Below are 18,007 nucleotides of genomic sequence, written 5' to 3' on the forward strand. Positions count from 1 at the left end.
CCATGAGAATTTTAAGGTGGTGTCTGGCATCACAGCTGGAAAGAAAATAGTCTGCCTGTGTTTTTGCAGGCTTGCTTTGTCACAGCTCTCCTCAGCATGGCACACGGTGGCCTTTCCTGTGGCCTCTTTCACCTGCAGATGTGATGAGGTGTCCAGGGAGTGGCAGAGAAACTGGTGGCATCCATGGAGCACTGGGATGAGCAGAGCACCCCCCAGGCTTCTGGAGGCTCAGGGATGCAGTGAGCAATAGCCCTGAGATATGACTCAGCTTGTGCAACTTCTTTAAAATGCAGGGTTGGAAAACACGGCGCAACAAAGAGGTTCTCAGAAGCAAGGAAGAAGAGGGAAGGATGAAAGCTTGGTCTCAGGGGGCGTGTAGCAGCCGGGAGTCCAGTCAGCAAAGCTAGGGAAATTCCAAGCAGGTATTTTCAGGTGAAAGGCAAAGGTGGCTGTGCGACTGGTGCAGCAGGAGAGCTGCTGAAGGAGCTTGTGCTGAAGGAGCTTGTGCTTACAGGCAGTGCACGCCGAAACAGGCTGAGTTAGCAGGGAACAGCAGGCAGGATGGCTGGGGAGGCAGGAGGAGCCAGCTCTGCCTGCGCTCCGAGCTTGCAGCAGTGCTCTCCTGCTTTCCTTGGGACAGACCGGTGCCATAATGTGCACCTGGGGAACTCAAGGCTGGCAGAGGGATTGGGGCACTCCATAAGCACTGGGATCTGCTCCTGCTGCCACTTCCCTGCTGGAAATTGGGCTGAGTGATGCACGGCAGGAGACTTCCATAGCTCAGAGTGCTGGGACACCACGCCACAGTGATGAGACTGCTGTGATCCTTACGGGCCACAGTCACCCCACAGCTCCCGAGTGTTCTTGGCTACGGGAAGCACAACTCCACTGGAGTGACTGTCAGTTTTGTGGCTCTCAGTGATTGTCCAGACAGGTTCAGTGCCAGCTGGAACGGTTGGTACCGTGCCTCCAAAGGCACTTGGATAAGCTTCCCGCACTGCAGGGTAACTGTTGGACAGCGCCAGGGCTCGAGGCAGCCCCGTGAGGAATGGCTGAGGGAGCTGGGAATGTTCAGCCTGGAGAAAAGGAGGCTCAGGGATGACCTTGGTACCCTCTACAACCATCTGAAATGAACCAGGTGGGGTTTGGCCTTTTCAGTCACAGAACAAGGAGGGCATGGCCTCAAGCTGCACCAGGGGAGGTTCAGGTTGGACATTTGGAGGAATTTCTTCACTGAAAGGTTTATGAGACACTGGAAAGGGCCACCCAGGGAGGTGCTGGAGATGTGCTTAAGGAAAGGCGGGACGTGGCAGTCAGTGCCGTGGTCAGGTTGACATGGTGGCGTTGGGTCATAGGTTGGGCTGGATGATCTCACAGGTCTTTCCCAGCCTCGCTGACTCGGCGATTCTGTGATCCAGCGTTTCTGTGTCCCCCGGGATGCACCGGCGGGAGCGGCCCCGCAGCGCCCGCGCCCTCCGCAGCACCGCCGGCCGGCCGCGGGGGGGCGCCAGCGGCGCGCCCGGCTGGGGGGCGGGACAGCGCGGTCCCTGCGTCCATAGGTCACCTGGACTTGACTGATGGCTCTCTTGTCCAATCACCTTGGAACAGTGGGGCGGGGCGCGGGCGGGGCGAGAGCGGCGCGGGGGGTGTGTGTGAATGACAGCAGCAGCAGCCAATGGGCGGGCGGGGCAGGGGGCGGGGGGCGGGCGCACGGGGCCGGGGGCGGACAATGAGGGCGCCGCGGGGAGGCGGCAGTGGCTGGAAGATGGCGGCGGGCGGAGGCAGCGCGGGGCGGCCCTGCGCGGCGTGGCTGCTGATCGCCGCCGCCGCCCTCACCGCCGGTGAGTCAGGGAGCGAGGGAGGGCCGGCTGCCGGTTCGCCCTTCAGCGCCGCTGCCGGGGCTGAGGGCGGTTCCGCGGGCAGGGCACGGCTCTGCTGCTCGCTGCCCACCCGGTTCGGAGCCGGGCTGGCGGCGGCCGAGGACCCCCGTCCTCACCGGGGGAAGGGTCGGTGTGCGGGGACAAAGCCCCCGGGAGCCGGCGTGGGCAGGGCAGGGTGCCCTGGTGCCAGGGCAGTGATGCGCGGCGGCCCCGTGTCAGCGCTGGTTCCACAGAATCCATTAGCTTGGAAAAGATCCCCGAGATCATCGAGCCCAGCCGGGGACCGGGCACCGCCATGGGTCCTTCCCCCGGGGACGCGGGTGGCGTTTGCTGGGAGAGCCACGGCGTGACCGAGGAGTAGGGACGCTGGGGCTGTGGTGAATGGCTTGATTCGGTCAGTGGTGAAGTATTTGGGTGGAGGGGAATTGTGTCAGTCGGATGATGCACTCATGACTCGTATAGGTGGAGAGAAAGTGCAGAATCGCTGAACGGGTCGGGTTGGAAGGGACCACGGTGGGGTCATCTGGTCCAACCTCCCTGCTCGGGCAGGGTCATCTCAGAGCACATGGCACAGGATTGCATCCAGATGGTTCTGGAATATTTCCAGTGAGGAGTACAAGGCTATGGAGTGGTAGGAATAGCAAGAGTGATGCTTCACTCTTCTGTGGCTTATGTTCTTGAAGGGTTCCATGCTTCACTTGGACTTGACAAGTTACACGCATTTCCCACGCCAGCTCACTGTAGGTGTGTGTAGATGCTGGGCATGGACAGTGAGGGAATATCTGGTATTATATGTCCCAAATATCCAATGATGGATATTTTGGGTTGTCAGTACTTGCTTAGTGGGTAAAACTTTGTCAAGTACCTCAGTAGGAGACATTAAGAAACCTGATGCCTCCTCAGTTCATGTGTCCGGAAAACTGTGTAAAACCATAAGTCTGTCTGAGAAGAGGTTTATTAAGAAACTGTGCGGAGTAGTAAGGAGCTTAAAATTTATTTAATAGAATTTTGGAATGGTTTGGGTTGGAACAAATCTTAAAGATAATTTTGTTCCAATCCTACTGCCATGGGCAGGGACATTGTCCACTAGACCAGGTTGCTCAGAGCCCCTTCCAGCCTGACCTTGAACATTTCCAGGGATGGAGCATCCAAGAGTTCCCTGGTCAACCTGTTCCAGTGCTTCCCTACCCTTACAGTGAAGAACTTCCTCCTAATGTCTAATTCCTGTTATTATTCCTCTTCCTAAATCTATTCCTGAAGGGCATTGTTTGCATTTAAGATGAGTGCATTTTGCAATAAAGAAGTAGAGATTGCTAAGGCTTCCTGTGTATCTTCAGAGACAGACTTAGTATTTAGGATTAAGTAGGTAGATGTGAAATATGGATATATTACAGTAAAACTGAGATCTTTGGAAATACATATGGAGGCAAGAGAAGAAGGAAGCCTATTTTCCCCTGATCACAACAAAAGGTACAGCTACAGTAATGCTATGGGTAGGTGGGAAAGGTAGATCATTGTAGAAGTCTGAATTTAGTCCTGTGGCTTCTTCTCTCCTTGCACATCCTTACTCCTCCTGTCTGCTGTGAAAAGCAAGGTTTACATCTTTACATGGGAATAAGTGATCAGAGTGCAGGCTCTTCGCCTCTTTTGCATACCCAAAGGAATTTGGTGATGGGAAGGAAAAGATGACCTTCCCCTGAGTTTGGGGTGCTAAGGCATCCTGGATAATCAATACTGTGCATTTTTTCTTGCCTGTGCCATTCAGGCTCCTGATGTTTTTTCAAGGGCCCTCTTCCCATTCCCTTTCCTCATGCTGGATTTTCCCCTTGTGAGAGGTTCAGAACTCAAACCCTGCCTTTTTTGGCAGGGGCAGGAGTGGTGTTTGCAGAGGGCTGTGCTGTTCCCTCGCTCAGGTGTGGCCTGTGGCTGGGTGATGTGCTGCACACGTGGCTGCTCTGCTCCCTCTTCATATGCTCCATGGCAGATCTGCTCCTGTGGCAGGAACCTGCAGTGAGACAGAAATATTGCTCAGGGTGCTCTGCTGTGCAGGCCCCATTAAACACCACAGCCTGCTCTGCCAAGCCCAGTTGCTTCACAGCTAAGCACAGATAACACAATTCTAGGATTATTTTCATATGTGCCCCTGCATGTGTGGGTTAGGAGTTCATCTTGCTTCTTTATGCTCAGTCATCTGAAAACCACTTTGCTTCATTTACTTGTGAGAGTGAAGGATCATTGTCAAATGTGCTGTCTGTGATTCTGGGGACATTTTGTAGCATAAGTTGTTAATCTAGGTATAATCTCTTCTGTGCATGAGTGAGCCTGGAGCAAACAGCCAAGAGTATCAAGAAAATGGAGTATTTTGCAATTGTGCATTTGTAAGCCACGTAATTATGACTTAAAGTGGTATCCTGCCTGTGTTTGACTTGAGGGTAGTGCCTGATTACTCCTGATAGTCTCAAAAAATGTATAGATATGACTAGAAAGAATAATTATGATATTTTTTATTCTTCTTTTTGATACCAACAAGCTTGATCATTTTTGAAATTAATTTTCTCCTACTACCCCTTTTATACACACTCATACAAGTGCACGTGGGCACATCCACATGGGTCAGTAACAAGCAGAGCATTGAGATGTTAAATAGCTCAAGTGCCTGTTACTGCTTTGAGCTCACCAGCCCATTTCAGTTGCTGCTTGAAATGTTTCCTGAAAATAACAGTGTAAGTCAGGGTTGCAATGCTCACTTGGTGCCTGTGCCAGGTTTAGTCAGAATTCCTGTAGTCACCCCCGTCAGAAGCTGTTAGTCCTTTTAAGCTCAGCCCACTGATGCTGCAGGTGGGAAAACTGCCTTGCCTGCGCTGCTCAGTGGGTTCTGCAAAAGCTGGATAAACTCTCAGCTCACCTTGCTTGCAGCAGCAGCAAAAAGTTCTTGAATATGTTGAAAAGTCTGTACCTTAATGTTTTGGTAATGAAATGAGGTAAGATGGACAGATGCCCCAGCTATCCAACAGTCTCAGTCTCTGACAATTACTTGTGTAACTAATAGCATGCATAGCTGTGTTGCTTGTTGTCTGAATTAGAATTAATTGTATTAAACAGCAATTCCACTGCCTGTCTGTGGACCCATCTTGTCCTGACTAGTGCTGGATATCCTGTGTCCCGTACAGACTTGAGATGGAAGACCAAAAAAATGAAACCTGTTATTGTCCTGTGCTGTTTGTCTTGAAAGATTTTAGTCTGAGTAGTTTCTAAAGACTTACTGTTTTTCTGGAGAAGTGACATATAGATCATCATCAGGTCATCTATCCACATCTTATTATTATCCCCTGTAGTGGGAGTTCTCCAAGTGTGGTGTGATGTGATGTGGTTTCATCATGTATGGCATACATTAACATGTCTGCATGTAATTAACAAAATAAACAGCCTGGTATGCAAGAAAATACATTTTTTGAACTATTGAATGCTAACTCAGGATATCCTTGGAATACATCGGAAAGCTGGAAGCTCTGTGTGTGAAAACATTAACATCCTTATGTATCCCTTTGTTTTTTGTTTTGTTTTGTTGTGTATGGTTTGTTTGTCTGTATTATTTTAGTGGTCTGGGTTAGTGGCACCCCACAAGAAGTGATTAGCACAATGGAGAGGATGTGAATATCTTGTGTAAGAGAAGGCTGTGCCAGGAGAGGACAAGAAGTTTTGAACTGGCTTTATTGCCAGCAGAGAGACTTGGGGAACTCTTAACTGCAGTGATTCACTGTTATCTCTAACAGCAGTCATGTGGAAAAGGAAGTGTTTACTCAGATTAGGGTTTAACAGTAAGCAGTACCCATAGCACAGAAGATGTGGCAATGCATCCTAAGGCAGGGCTAACATCACAATTTTTTGCTGAGCAGGTTGAAAGAAAGTTTTTGCCTCACAATCTCTTTTATCTTTAAAGGGCTATTCTGTTACTTGTCCTGAATAAGCTTTCGAAAAAAAGAAAAAGGGAAATGCTTATATCAAATGAATGTATTGGTACTTATCTGGGACAGAATTAATTTAACATAACAATGTTTTGCATTGGTTACTTGTTTTGCATTGGCTTAGGCACCACAAGGCCTTTTTTGTTTGTCACCCCTCCCTGAGAGCAGATGGGCTGGGGGTGCACGAGGAGTTGGGAGGGCACCACAGAAGTCATGGTCAGCAATGAAGGCTGGGAAAAGGAGGAAGGGGGTTGTTTGGAATTACAGCATTTTTCTTCCAAGTCACTGTTATGCCTGACACAGCCCTTCTTTCCTGGAGATGGTGAACACCTGCCTGCTGATGGAAGCTGATGGGTGATGGCTTGTGCTTTCCCTGTCACACTGTTTTAATCTCAGCCCTCGAGTTCTTTCCCTTTTACACTTCCAGTTCTCTCCCTCACTGGGGGTGCGAGTGAGGGGCTGTTCAGGGCTGAGCTGCCTGCTGGGCTTAGCCCACAGTCCTTGTACATTGTTGTTCCCTTTGGCTGCTGTGCCTCTCAGCTCCTGCATTTTTATGTATCTGTTGAGTTGGCACTTTCCACTCGGTGCTGCTGCTGCTGCTAGGTTTTGGCTTAAAGTGCATAAGGAAAACTGGAAGGCTGTGGTTGTTCTTGTGAGCTCTCTTTCCTCCAACCCTGCAGAAAAAGATGCTTTGTGGTACATTCACTGATGTTTTACATACTGGTGTTAAGGGGCACAAAGGGAGCTTGCCTGGAAACACTGGTTATACCCTACCTTCAGTGTTTCAAAGCAGATTGAGATTCTGATCCTTAAGGGAGGGTTAAACTCTGGGCAGTGTAGCAGTTGTCAGTGGTTGGTGGCGTTTTCAATTCACAAGATGGGGGTAAATCAGGGCAGGTCATCTCCAGGTGGGTGAAATGGCCATTGCTGGAGGCGTTTACAGTTGGCTGCAGGCCACCTGTTATTCAGTAACTTGTTTTTGTAATGTGTGCAAGTGAAAGGTGGTGACCAGGGCTCCCACTTGGTAATAAATTCCATAAAGCTGTGTCTGCAGCAGGAGTTTTGAAATCTGACTGGTTTCTATGTCTTGAGGTGTTCAGATCAAGGTCTGGCAGGACGGAAGGCACTGCTCCAATCCAAGGGACAGCTCTAGAAATCACCACATGTGTAAACTGGGAAAGTGATGTAGTGGGCTCCAAGGAAGGCCATAAATTCTTCACTAAAGAAGTGTTCCTGAGAAAAGCCAGCTGAATAGGCTCCTACTTGGTGCTTCCTAACCCTCCTCAGTTGTACAAAACAGTATCCAGTGGACTGGGCTAGGGTGTTGGTCTGGTTTGAAAGAAAACAATGGTGAAAGGGCTGTTTTGAACACAGATTAGTTCCTGATCAGATTCATCTTGTTCTGACTGTGCATGTGAGCTATTTAAATTGGCACCACCACTGACAAATTCTTGTGGAACAATGCTTTGAAATATTTAGCATGGGCTTTTCCTTTTGGTTTTGTGGTTGTGCTGCTGCAGGTTATAGCTGGTTATGAGTTTGCTCAGCAGTTCAGTTAGCAAGTAAGTGTGAGATTGCTGCAAGCTTGGTGCCAGAGATGGCTGCAGATGTTCAGCAGTCCATGGATCAGTAAGGAATCTGGTCCTCCAAGGGCTTTGGATTGGCTTGAACTGCTGAAGTAAGCCTCTAGTCACACCAGAACAGATTGGCTGCATGCATACCCTGTCAGCTGAGGAGGGTGATCACTTCAATGATGTAATTTCATTTTTCTTCTTGCTCAGTTAAATGGTAAGATTTTATTTATGAGGTTTTAATTGAGTCTCTCTGTATACAGGAAAAAAAAATCCTGTTCTCACCTTTCAGGCTGGTGGAAATACCAATACTTGGCGAGAGATGGACATGATTCTGGTTCAGGAATGATGACAGGTGGGAGTGAGTGTTCATGGAATGCTAATGATACCTTGGATGGTTCAAAGTGCAGCTTTTGCAGATGCTTCTTGGTGTGTGTCTATAGACTGAGTTGGTTGCATTGGTTACTGTAAAAGGGTCAGGAAAAGGGCAGCTTCCTGTGTCTGATATGTAGGCTTTGCACTGTAGTCCCCATGAACATACAGTGTATCCACATCCTTTGTGTATCCACTGCCTAGTTTGTTTTGGAAATCAGTAGTTCCCATGCTGCTAAGGATGGATTTTGTCAAAAAGATGCTGCATGCCATCAGCAGTTGGCACCATGACTGGTATTTTTAACATAGTTTCACTTGAGATGATATTAATAACCAAAAAAAAGAAAAAAGCCTGGAGGGAAGCTTTTGTCCCAGCCAGCAATAGGTCAGTCTCTACTGTCCACTCCATGGATTTGGGTTTTGTGTTGTTTGGTTGCGGTTTTTTAGTCTACAACTTCTGATCCTTAATACTCTCATTTCCTTAGTAGTTGTGACAGTTTTAGTGGATTGCTATAGCAATTTTAGGAAATGCTTGTGATGGTGGGATGCTTTTTTTATTCTCTCTGCCATGTGTTGAGATGTTTACCCAGCTTCTCTCAGATCTTTAGTTAAGTAAGCTTCATTCCCTATTTGTGGGGAAAAATCTGGTGTATTTCAAGGAGACTTTTCCATCTTTTCTGGCTTTCTGTAATCTGTGTTCCCATTTTCTGGCATCTTTCCTTGTGCCCAGAAAATAATGTGCTGTGTTTGTTAGTGACTCTGTTGGTATTGCAGGATTAGAGGTAGAACAGCTGCCATCAGCTGTTCCAGTTACCCTTTGCACTTTGAACAGCTTTACTTAACTTGCCCCCTTTGGGTTCTCCACTCTTTTGGTTTGGCTTTGTCAACAAGAACTGTTTACTTGCATTTGAGCACTTGCAAACCTACTTGGGCATGGAAGGAAAACCACTTCAGGGCTGTTGAGCAGAAAAATGCAACGTGTGGTTTGGAAAGTACCTGAGCTGCTGGTTGGTGTCCCAGCCTGCAGCATAGGCAGGGGAGTGTTGCTTTGTGGTCCCCAGGGAAAAGTACTGGAAGTAACTAGAAGTTACTTGCCTCAAGACTAAGTATCTGCCCAAACCTGACATATGACTGATGCTGTGTAATAGGAGCATGAAGCTGTGCAGCTACATTGCTTGTTTGTAGTTCTGAGCACCTTTACAAGCATCTCTGTTTTATGAGATGAGAGAGTTGAGAGAGTGGTGTAGCAGTGAAATTATTTCCTCAGGACTGAACAAGAAATCTGTTGCCTGGCAAGGGAGCTCAGGCATTTTCTGCTGTTTCTCATGCTTCTTAATTTCTGGTTAAAGCATGGGCTTTGAAAGTAAATCTCAGCATAGGTTTTTTTTGCTGCTCCCTGGCAGAACAGTGAGCAGCTCTGCGTCATACAGATGAGAACACGCCAAAAGCTGACCCTGAGGTGTGGGAGGAGAAGGAAGTACCAAAGTTTGGTGGCTCTGGCGACTTGCCTTTTAAGTCCTGTCAGAGTAGGTGCATGGAGGTATGGAGGGCTGAGATGCATGGATGTTATTGTCTGCTTTGACAGCTCAGCCACAGCCTGCTCAAGACTTCTCGGTGAAACTGCTTTCCTTTCACTTGGGGTGACAAGATGCTATTTTTTCCCTCATTGTTGAGTCAGGCAGAGTTAGCTGAATGTGCAAAGAGGCCAGGAGAAAGTGAATGTTTCTTTAGCAGATGCTTGTCTCTGCTTGGGGGATGAAGGTTTCCAGCAGCATGGTGACAGGAGGCGGTAGGTGTTCATGGGCTGGGTGTCACAGCTGTGCTTTCTGATTCCTGGAGCTGCAGGAATGTGTTACTGGAGACAGGAAGCTCTCTTTCCTCCAGCAGCCTGGGTTACTTGACAAGATTGGCAACCTGGGGAGGTGCTGTGGCAGCAGCTAAAAGCTGTTCTGGTGAATTGGCATTTGAGAGTGAAATTTAACTCTTCTGTCCTCCTTCGAGGCAATGGAATTTAGTTTTCATTGCTTTGAAACTTGGATGTCAAGATTGGTTGGTGTGACTCTGTCTAGTCATGGTTTCTGTAGCTGTTTGCTTTGTGTCCTGTGTAAATGTATGGAGTGCAGACATAAAGATCATGGTGACAGGGGGGCTGCAGGGACAGTCTCCATGAGGAGGGGAAGGACACACGTGGCTTCTTAATGCCTGTGTGGTGTTGTCCTTATGAAGGACACCATGGCTTGCTCCTGGGTGGAACTGCTGGCGCGGGTTCTACTTTTCTGTTAAAGTTAAATGATGTGAAGGAACTCTTTGTGTGGAAATTCTATCCAGCATCTGGGTGCTTTAACAGTTCTTGTGCAGTTTCACAGGAACAATTTTGGCATGTCTACTGTTATTAAGGCAGGAAAGCTAAGGCTTCTCCGCCAGGTGTTTTATCCACAGAGAAGAAATGGTCTGTGGGGACATAAGTGCCTGTGGTTGCAGATGGGGACTATAACTTTGTTCTGGCTTTCTGGGATGTTTTGTAGGGGTCTGGCTGCTATTGTTTCATGCTGATTGTACAGGGCAACTGCTTTGTGGGAGAAAGGACTAAATGCCATGCAACCCTAGTTGAGAATGCTGTCAACAGGAGATGTTTCACAAGACACTTGACATTGAGTAAGAGTATTTGTTAATGAAAGCACCGATTCTCAAGTGTATATTGTTTTTGTGACTGTAGACCCTTAGTTATTAGAAAAAAACACATCCTCCTGTCTGATGAAACTTCTGGGCTGCTGGGGAGACCAGAGTGAAGATAATGAGACACTGAATTTTCTGTCATGTTGTCAAGACCTTGCATCCCTAAGTGACTTCATTTATAAACTGTGTACATAGCTGTACTACCAGGTGCCTTTCAGATAAGCAAAGCAAGTTGCTTGTATTAATTAATAAACTGATGATTAGCCATTCCAAGAAGAGGGGAGTAACACTCTTCCTGGAGTAGGATGGGAATGATAGCAGCCATAAGCATCCTGTATTTAGCAGTGTGAGGAGAGTTTCCATGTGGGCTGTGTTTGTGCTGATGGAAATAACATGCCTGTGATTACAGGGTTAGCTGTTTGTGTTCTTGGTTTGTTAGGTCTCTTAGTGATCAAATTGAGTTGAATCCAGGGGAATTGAGTTTATTTTGGTGTGTTCACAGTTTTAATTGATGGAACATTTTCATTGGATCCAAGGTCTCAGTAGAAACAGTGGTCTGCAAAGAAATTTTAATTATCTATGTGTTAGTTAGTGTAAAACTTTGGTGCACAGAAGATTTTCTTTGTGATATGCTACCAAACCAAATGATCAACCATATTTCTACATGAAAATGTAGAATAAAAACAATTCTTGCCCAAAATATTTTTTAAAAAACCACTGAGGCAAGTGCGAGCAACCAGGGAGTACCAGTAAAAGTAGGAAAAGATTACTTCAGTTTTAAAAGGTGTTGATCTCCAAGCACTGGCAGCTTAGGCACTGTTGGATTCATACAGCTGCAGTTACCACATGCTTTGGAGGGCTCAAAGAAAGTGAAAGGATTTTGCAGGTTTTCAGCAGATCCTCCCAAGCCTGAGAGATAGCATTTAAGAGGAGGTGCCACAGTTTGGATTTGAAAAGTTTTGGATGAGACCAATGCTATAATGGTTGGGGACAAGATTCTCTTCATACTGAAACAGGGACGTGTGCTTAGTGTCGTTTCCACTTCAGGGAAGGAAGCAGTGGTCTTGCATGTGTGATGTCCCCCTCTTCTTAGTGTCACCCTTGGAGCAGCTTGGTTACCAGGAACTGGAGTACTTACTGGTCTGTTACTGTCTGTTGGGGCACCCAAGAAAGAGAGTATTTTGGACCTGATTAGCATAAGAGATCTGATAATCAGGATGCCTTGGCAAGAACAAAGAGAGCTTTGAAGACTGAATCAACACTGGCTGACAGGAAAGAAGATTGAATCGACTTCTGCAAGCAAGAGATGTTGCCAAATGTATAAGTTTATTTATGTGATGATCAACCCAATCATTGTAGTAAAAAATTACTAGCCTTCCTAGAATAGTATATAAACATATGTAGTCCACAGTAAATTTGGCTTTTGATCACCAGTCAGTCTTCCACATCTCTATCTCTCATCATGACCAATAACTGTCCATCTGTCCAGAGCAAAAAGGACATCACAATAATGAAGGCCAAGGTACAAACTGGAGGTTTTAGTCTGGTGTTAGCTGAACAGGTGACTGGAAACTCTGAAAGACTCTTCCTTGACCTGGGAAGAGTTCAAAGTCAGAGGTGCTGCACAGGTGTTGAATTGCCACAGTGGTAAAAGCAGTTGTGGAGGGCTCTTGAGCTCTGCTTTAGTCCCATTTAGTGTGAGCTGACAACTGAGCATTGACAAAGATGTCAGACTGAGGCTGTTCTTAGAACACAAGGAGACAGATCCTGAGCAGAGACACAGATCTGAGCAGTCAGTGCAGTGATGGGAGCTTGAACTTGTTTTGCAGATGAGATCTCTGAGGCAAGATACTAAAGAAAGAAAGACCTGAGAGTAGAGAGAGCATTGATGAAGAATGAAGATCTGTGGTGGAAAAATAGGAAAAGATTAGTAAGTTAGTAAGAATATGAGTGTCTTATCCTATTTCAAGAGCAGGAGGATTGTCTGGAAAGGAAGATGTGGATGGAAAGTTTTAATTGCAGTGTGGGGGTTGAAAATGGAGCTGGAGAAAGTTATTATAGTTGGACTAAAACTGCTTGAACAACACTAGAGATTTAAAAGAAATGGCTGAAGAGGCACAGGTGGTTTTTTTCAAATTATTTTGATGATAGGTGAGAAAATGAGAAGCATTTTTCTGCTGAAAAGAATAAAAGCAGCTGAAGGCTAAATGAGATGTTCAGAAGGAAATACTGGAGCTATGGACAGGGTGATGGGATCAAGGCGGATGCATGGGAGAAGAGCAAATATTTATTTTTGCCCTATGTACCTTACTGACCTTCTCTTCCTAAAGCACTCTTCTCTCTCAGACAGTTTCCTGTGATCATTTTTCCTCTTGAGAGGAACTAAGGCTGAGTAAGCTTGAGGAATAGAGCAGTAGTTAAGTGTGACTGAAATAAAACTCAAAATTCAACTTTCTCCAACTGGAATATTTATTTAGGTGTAGGAGCTGGAAGGTGGATGTAATCCTGGTAAATGTGGAAAGAGGAGGAAAAGAGCTAGAGCTGGAGATGGTCCATGTAGATTTTATTATGACAGAGGAGGCCAAAGAGTTCAAGGTAGTGGGAACAGCCACCATATCAGTAAAAGTATGGGATTAGAGGGCTGAGGGTGAACAACTGACAAATCTTGTGGTCTCTCTACCAAATAGTCAGGTTATAATTTAAGGAGTCTGTGTCTCATGCTGTAAGGCAACAGAAGCAGGAAAAAAGTTTTTGAAGCCGTGAAAGAGGCAGAGGGGAGAAAATCAGCAAAGAAGAACATTAAATTGAGCCAGCAGTAGGACAGATGAAAATTAAACTTGATGACTTGATAGAAATTTCTGTACAGGATTACATAGTTCCTTCCTCCCCAGACTAGGGAAGAAGTAGGGAGAATTCCTTTTTTTTTTTTTTTTATTTTTTGCTTCACTACAGTTCTAGTGAGAACAGTGACTTCTTCAGATTAGGCAGATCTGTGCTACCCACTGCCTGTGTGTGGCAAGGAGTTCTCTGTACCATGTACAAGCAGACAATGTCTGTGCAGACTCTTTTCTTCCTACACGAATACTGAGGGCATCTTGCTTATTTTATGCTTGAAAGAGAGGTTTGTTCTGTGGTTTGGACTTACTACAATGGACTTTATTTTATTTTATTTTTCTTTTCTACACCATTAGCTGGAAAAAATACATAAAGCACAGCAGCTCTCAGTTCATTTAATTTCATTGCTAAAAGTCTTTGTATGTTCCAAATAAATATTTGGTAGTTGTTTTACAAAAGAATATTTTTTGGCCCATAGTCATAGTATGTACAAGAGAAAGGAAGCTCTGAAAAAAACCTCATGATGAAAATTCACCATCCCTACTCCCCACCCACCTTGGGGTGCTTTTTCTCTTGGAAGTGAGAGCAGTGATGAGAGGAGAATCTTGAGGTATCAAGAGATAACCTGATGGGACAGAGGAGTTAGTGAATTTTGGAAGTGAACGGTGTGGATTGTGAACAGCAGAATTAATGAATGGTGGTTTCTTCTGGTTTTGGTTATTGCAATTACTGTGATGTGCTCCTCCCACCCTGCTTGCATGCCCATTCTGTCAGATGTTTGCTGTCCAACCTCTGAAGGCTGCAGAGCTGTTTGCACTCACTGACTAAAAACTCAAACTTCATGATTTAAGGACTAAGGTAGGTGAGTATCGGTGATGATGAGAGACAGGGGGACTGAGTGGTGACCAGAATCCGAATTTACTGTGAACTACATATGCTTATATACTATCTAGGAAGGCTAGTAATTTCTTTACTACAATGATTGGGTTAGTCATCACATAAATAAACTTATACAGTTTGCAATATCTCTTGCTTGCAGAAGTTGATTCAATCTTCCTGTCAGCCAGTCTTGATTCAATCTTCTGGTAGTCTTCAAAGCTCTGTTTGTTCTTGCCAAGGCATCTTGATTATCAAATCTTTTATGCTAATCAGGCCCAAAGTACAACAGGTGGGTTTTTCTTTATTTTATCTGAACAGTCTTTAACTTGCATCTTTCTGTTTGGTCTGCCTACTTAGAGCTACTTTATTCAAAACTGAAAAGCAAATCAGCTGAGGTACTGATGGAGCAGGAAGGTTTGTTCTCCTGTTCTAACAAGGGGATTTAAGGTACTGGGGCCCAGAAACATAGAATCCTATGAACAGAAGTAGATTGCTGTTACCATCTCTGTGCTGAAAATCATGGTTTAATAAAAATCAAAACTTACATTTGAGGTACCAGGAACACACGTTACATGTGCACCCACCCACACTGACTTGACAAGATTTTTGCTTTCACGTGGATGTGACATGAGCACTGACATTCTCTTGTGATGTCACAAGATCATGCTTTGTTTTTCTACACAAATCTGAATGAGTGTAGAGATGTATCTGCTTAAATCTGGATAGGGATAGCGCATTGGCAGTTTAGAAGGTGCTAGATAAAGCATATCTTCAACATGTTTTCCAAATTATGAATATAACTTGTTAGGAAAACTACCAGTACAAGCACAATATCAACACTGATTACTTTAAATCTGGGGGGTGGTTGTGGTCTGCTTGCTGTTTTCACTGTGCATAAGGTAGAAAAAAATTAAACTACTCTCATGCTTCTGAACTATCACTGAGTGATTACTTGTGAGGCTTTGCACATACAGACCTGGGAGCATGGCAGAGAGCAGGAGTAGATGGCATAGCTGGGGGTGGGAAGTTTGCTCCTCAGCTTTCTGGAGGTGAGCCTTTGTTTTACCTACAGCTAGGAAAATCTGGAGATATGAAACAAGATGTGTGCCAGAGAGGAAACTGAGTAACAGCTGGGCCAGGCTGTTGGTTCCTCTGATGAGGCTTAATTATTACAATGCCTGCTGTCAGCTGGTACAAAAAAGTATTAAACTCATCATTGCACCATAGAATTGACTTCCACAAAGTGTTGTAGAGGAAACATCTGTGAGTGGAAAACATCCTGTCACAGATAATACAAGGAAGGAGAAGTGACTCTACTTGGCCTGCTCTATACTTGTTTGATTGCAGGTATAATGCAATGTCTGTGCAATCACCCGATGCAGGAGTTACTGATGCCTCTTCTCTTCTGCCCTTCTAGGCAGTGTGATGTGAACTTCCTCATTCTGAAAGCAGCACTGATGTGTCTTGTTCTCCTCCTTTCTTCTCTTTGCCTTTCCCATGCAGTCCAAGTCTCAGCAGTAGAGGTGAACACCCCGGAGGAGATGTTTGTGGAGAACGGGACGGACGCAAAGCTCCCGTGCACGTTCACATCCGTAGAAGTGATCAGCAGTGCAGCATCTGTCTCCTGGAGCTTTCAGCCAGAGGGAGCAGCCACTCGTATCTCAGTAAGCAATGGCTGGAGGGGAACAGACCTGGGAGGGGAGGCTGGCATAGTTGAACTGTGGTCTTCTAGTTGGTTCCAAGGAGCAAGCAGATATGGATTGGACCCTCCTTCGTGTGCCTTATCTCCACCACTGTGATTTTAGGGGGCTTTTTTAGTGTTGTATGAAAATATTGCTAGATCTCTGCCAAGACTGCAGTGGGCAGTGACCACAGAATATACTGGTTACTCTGTTAGTCTTTGAAGAGGGATGTTGGCGTGGAAGCTGTATGTAGGAAGTAGATGAGCATCTAGGAATCTTGTAAATCCTCTATCCTTTTGCATTTGACTGAACATAGCAGTCAGAGAATTTGAATTACCACTGTAATTGCAGTCCTACATTGTGTATTGTTTATTTTGCTTGTGTACTGTATAGCCTCTGTTTGAGAGGGTTTAAAGTAGGACCAGTCTCCCTGGTTTCAGAACAGAATTGAATAGCTCAAATCAGGAAGCAGTTACATCCTCATATTATAGTTACTTGACAAGTGAAAAATCAGGCTAGCAAGGAACTTAGGCAAATAATACTTGTCATGGCTCAGTTCCTGTATATTGGGCCCAAGGGGGCTCATATCCTTTGGATGTAGGTCTTCAAAGAAATGGCTTTGCTAGGTTGATAGCTGTCTTCTTCCTCTTCTTCCTCAGACACTTCTGCTTCTTTCTTGTTCCTTGTACTGAATGAGAATTTAGAGGAAGCAGAACAAGGAACTCCGGGGCACCTTTGAAGATGTGGGGACAACAGGTTGCTCAGCCTGTTTGTGTTTGTCTCCTTCCCTCTGCTACAGACATGAGCTCATTTAAACTCTAGGAGCTCTTTAATGCTCAGAGCAGAGATGGTCAAAACCAGTGTGTGAGCATCTTGCTCAGTATGTAGAGCTCTGAAGAACAAGCTTCTGAATTCTCAGTGAAATAAATATTTAGTTTTGAAGAGGGAGCTCTTCCCATTGGGAATCCAAAGCAGGAGTTGGGGAGAAGTAAGGGAAGTAGGGCACATTTCCTGCCAGTGCTGAACAGGATGGGTGAAGAGAAGCCATCTGTTGGTGAGTTTCCGCTCCCCATATATCCTGTTTTGCCATTCCCTTTCTGCATCACTGTTCAGTTGTAGGAATACAGCTTCAGCACATAACATTGGTTTTGGAATTGAAGTCAGTTCTGGTGTTGCATCTGGATGTAGCCATCAGCACAACTGAAAGAAAAGCACATTTTCTTTGAGCAGCAGGGACCCAGCATAATTTGATGTTAATTCCCTGTTTCTTTTGAGGGTCTGGGGAAAGTGTAGAGGGGATGTTTGTTTATGAGCCTGAGTCATGGCATTGCATATCTTGGTGAGTATGAAAGACCAATCTCATGATCAGCTTATGTCTGAGGTAAGCCCATGCTTCTCTTTACAAGGATGGTCTGTGTCCCTTTAGAATCACACTGGCAATCTTGTGGCCATGTGGTGAAGCTGACTCTACTGGGAGCTTCCCCTGTTTGTCCCCTTCCCTCACCATGTGTTCCAAAGTCTTGTCTCACTCCACCACGGGCAAGGGATGGCTTGAGGCACTTAACTTGTGTTTCAGGACATATTTTACTTTGTGATTTCTCCTCCCCCAGGTCAGGACATCTAGACAGCTGAGGAATCTGCCTCTGGCCGTCTAGATTTTAGTGGGATGACTTCCCCTGTGCACAGGGGTGTGGTAATGCAGTGCTGCTGCGTTAAAGGTTATAATCCAGCTGGAAAAGCTGCAGGCTGATGCAGAGTCCCTCCAAAATGTTGACAGCTGGCTGTGTGCTTGCCAGCTTTCTACCACATGAAATACTTCATTGAATTTATGTTAATCTGTAGACAACAAATAAGATTGACTGCAGCAGGACAGATGGCAGTGATGTGCACATACCTGATCTGGACAAGATTTGTGCTGCCAAGTGATAAGGCCTGATACTCAGACTGCAGGTCTGATAGAGAGGGTGTTGGAATAGCAAATCTGAGATCAAGGGCAGGAAAAAGGATAGGAGGTGACTTGAATGGAAATATGGGGCAGTAGGCAGGCTGTTCTGTGGCAGAGCCACTGCTTTGTAAATAAGGCAGGAGGAAGAGGAAGCTGGAATATTGTCCTAAATTGCTTTCATTGTTCTCTGGAGACTGAACTG

General features: G+C 45.7%; 1 protein-coding gene across 3 annotated transcripts in view; it reads left to right on the forward strand.

The window, feature by feature from the left end:
• The first annotated feature begins 1,711 nt into the window (after positions 1-1,711).
• The window catches only part of MPZL1 (myelin protein zero like 1), a 36,466-nt gene continuing 20,170 nt past the window's right edge, over positions 1,712-18,007 (forward strand). For 2 of the 3 annotated variants that reach the window (XM_071433783.1, XM_071433782.1), the window contains exons 1-2: positions 1,712-1,841; positions 15,682-15,842. In XM_071433783.1, the coding sequence (XP_071289884.1) occupies positions 1,730-1,841; positions 15,682-15,842 (273 nt within the window). In that variant the 5' untranslated portion in view covers positions 1,712-1,729. Of the gene's footprint in view, positions 1,842-15,515; positions 15,843-18,007 lie in introns of those variants that run through there. The other variant, XM_071433781.1, reaches the window with a different exon arrangement.

This window comes from Agelaius tricolor, unplaced genomic scaffold (assembly GCF_023055355.1).
Source record: "Agelaius tricolor isolate 1412-34295 unplaced genomic scaffold, bAgeTri1.0.p SCAF_9, whole genome shotgun sequence".
NCBI classification, from domain to species: Eukaryota; Metazoa; Chordata; class Aves; order Passeriformes; family Icteridae; genus Agelaius; species Agelaius tricolor.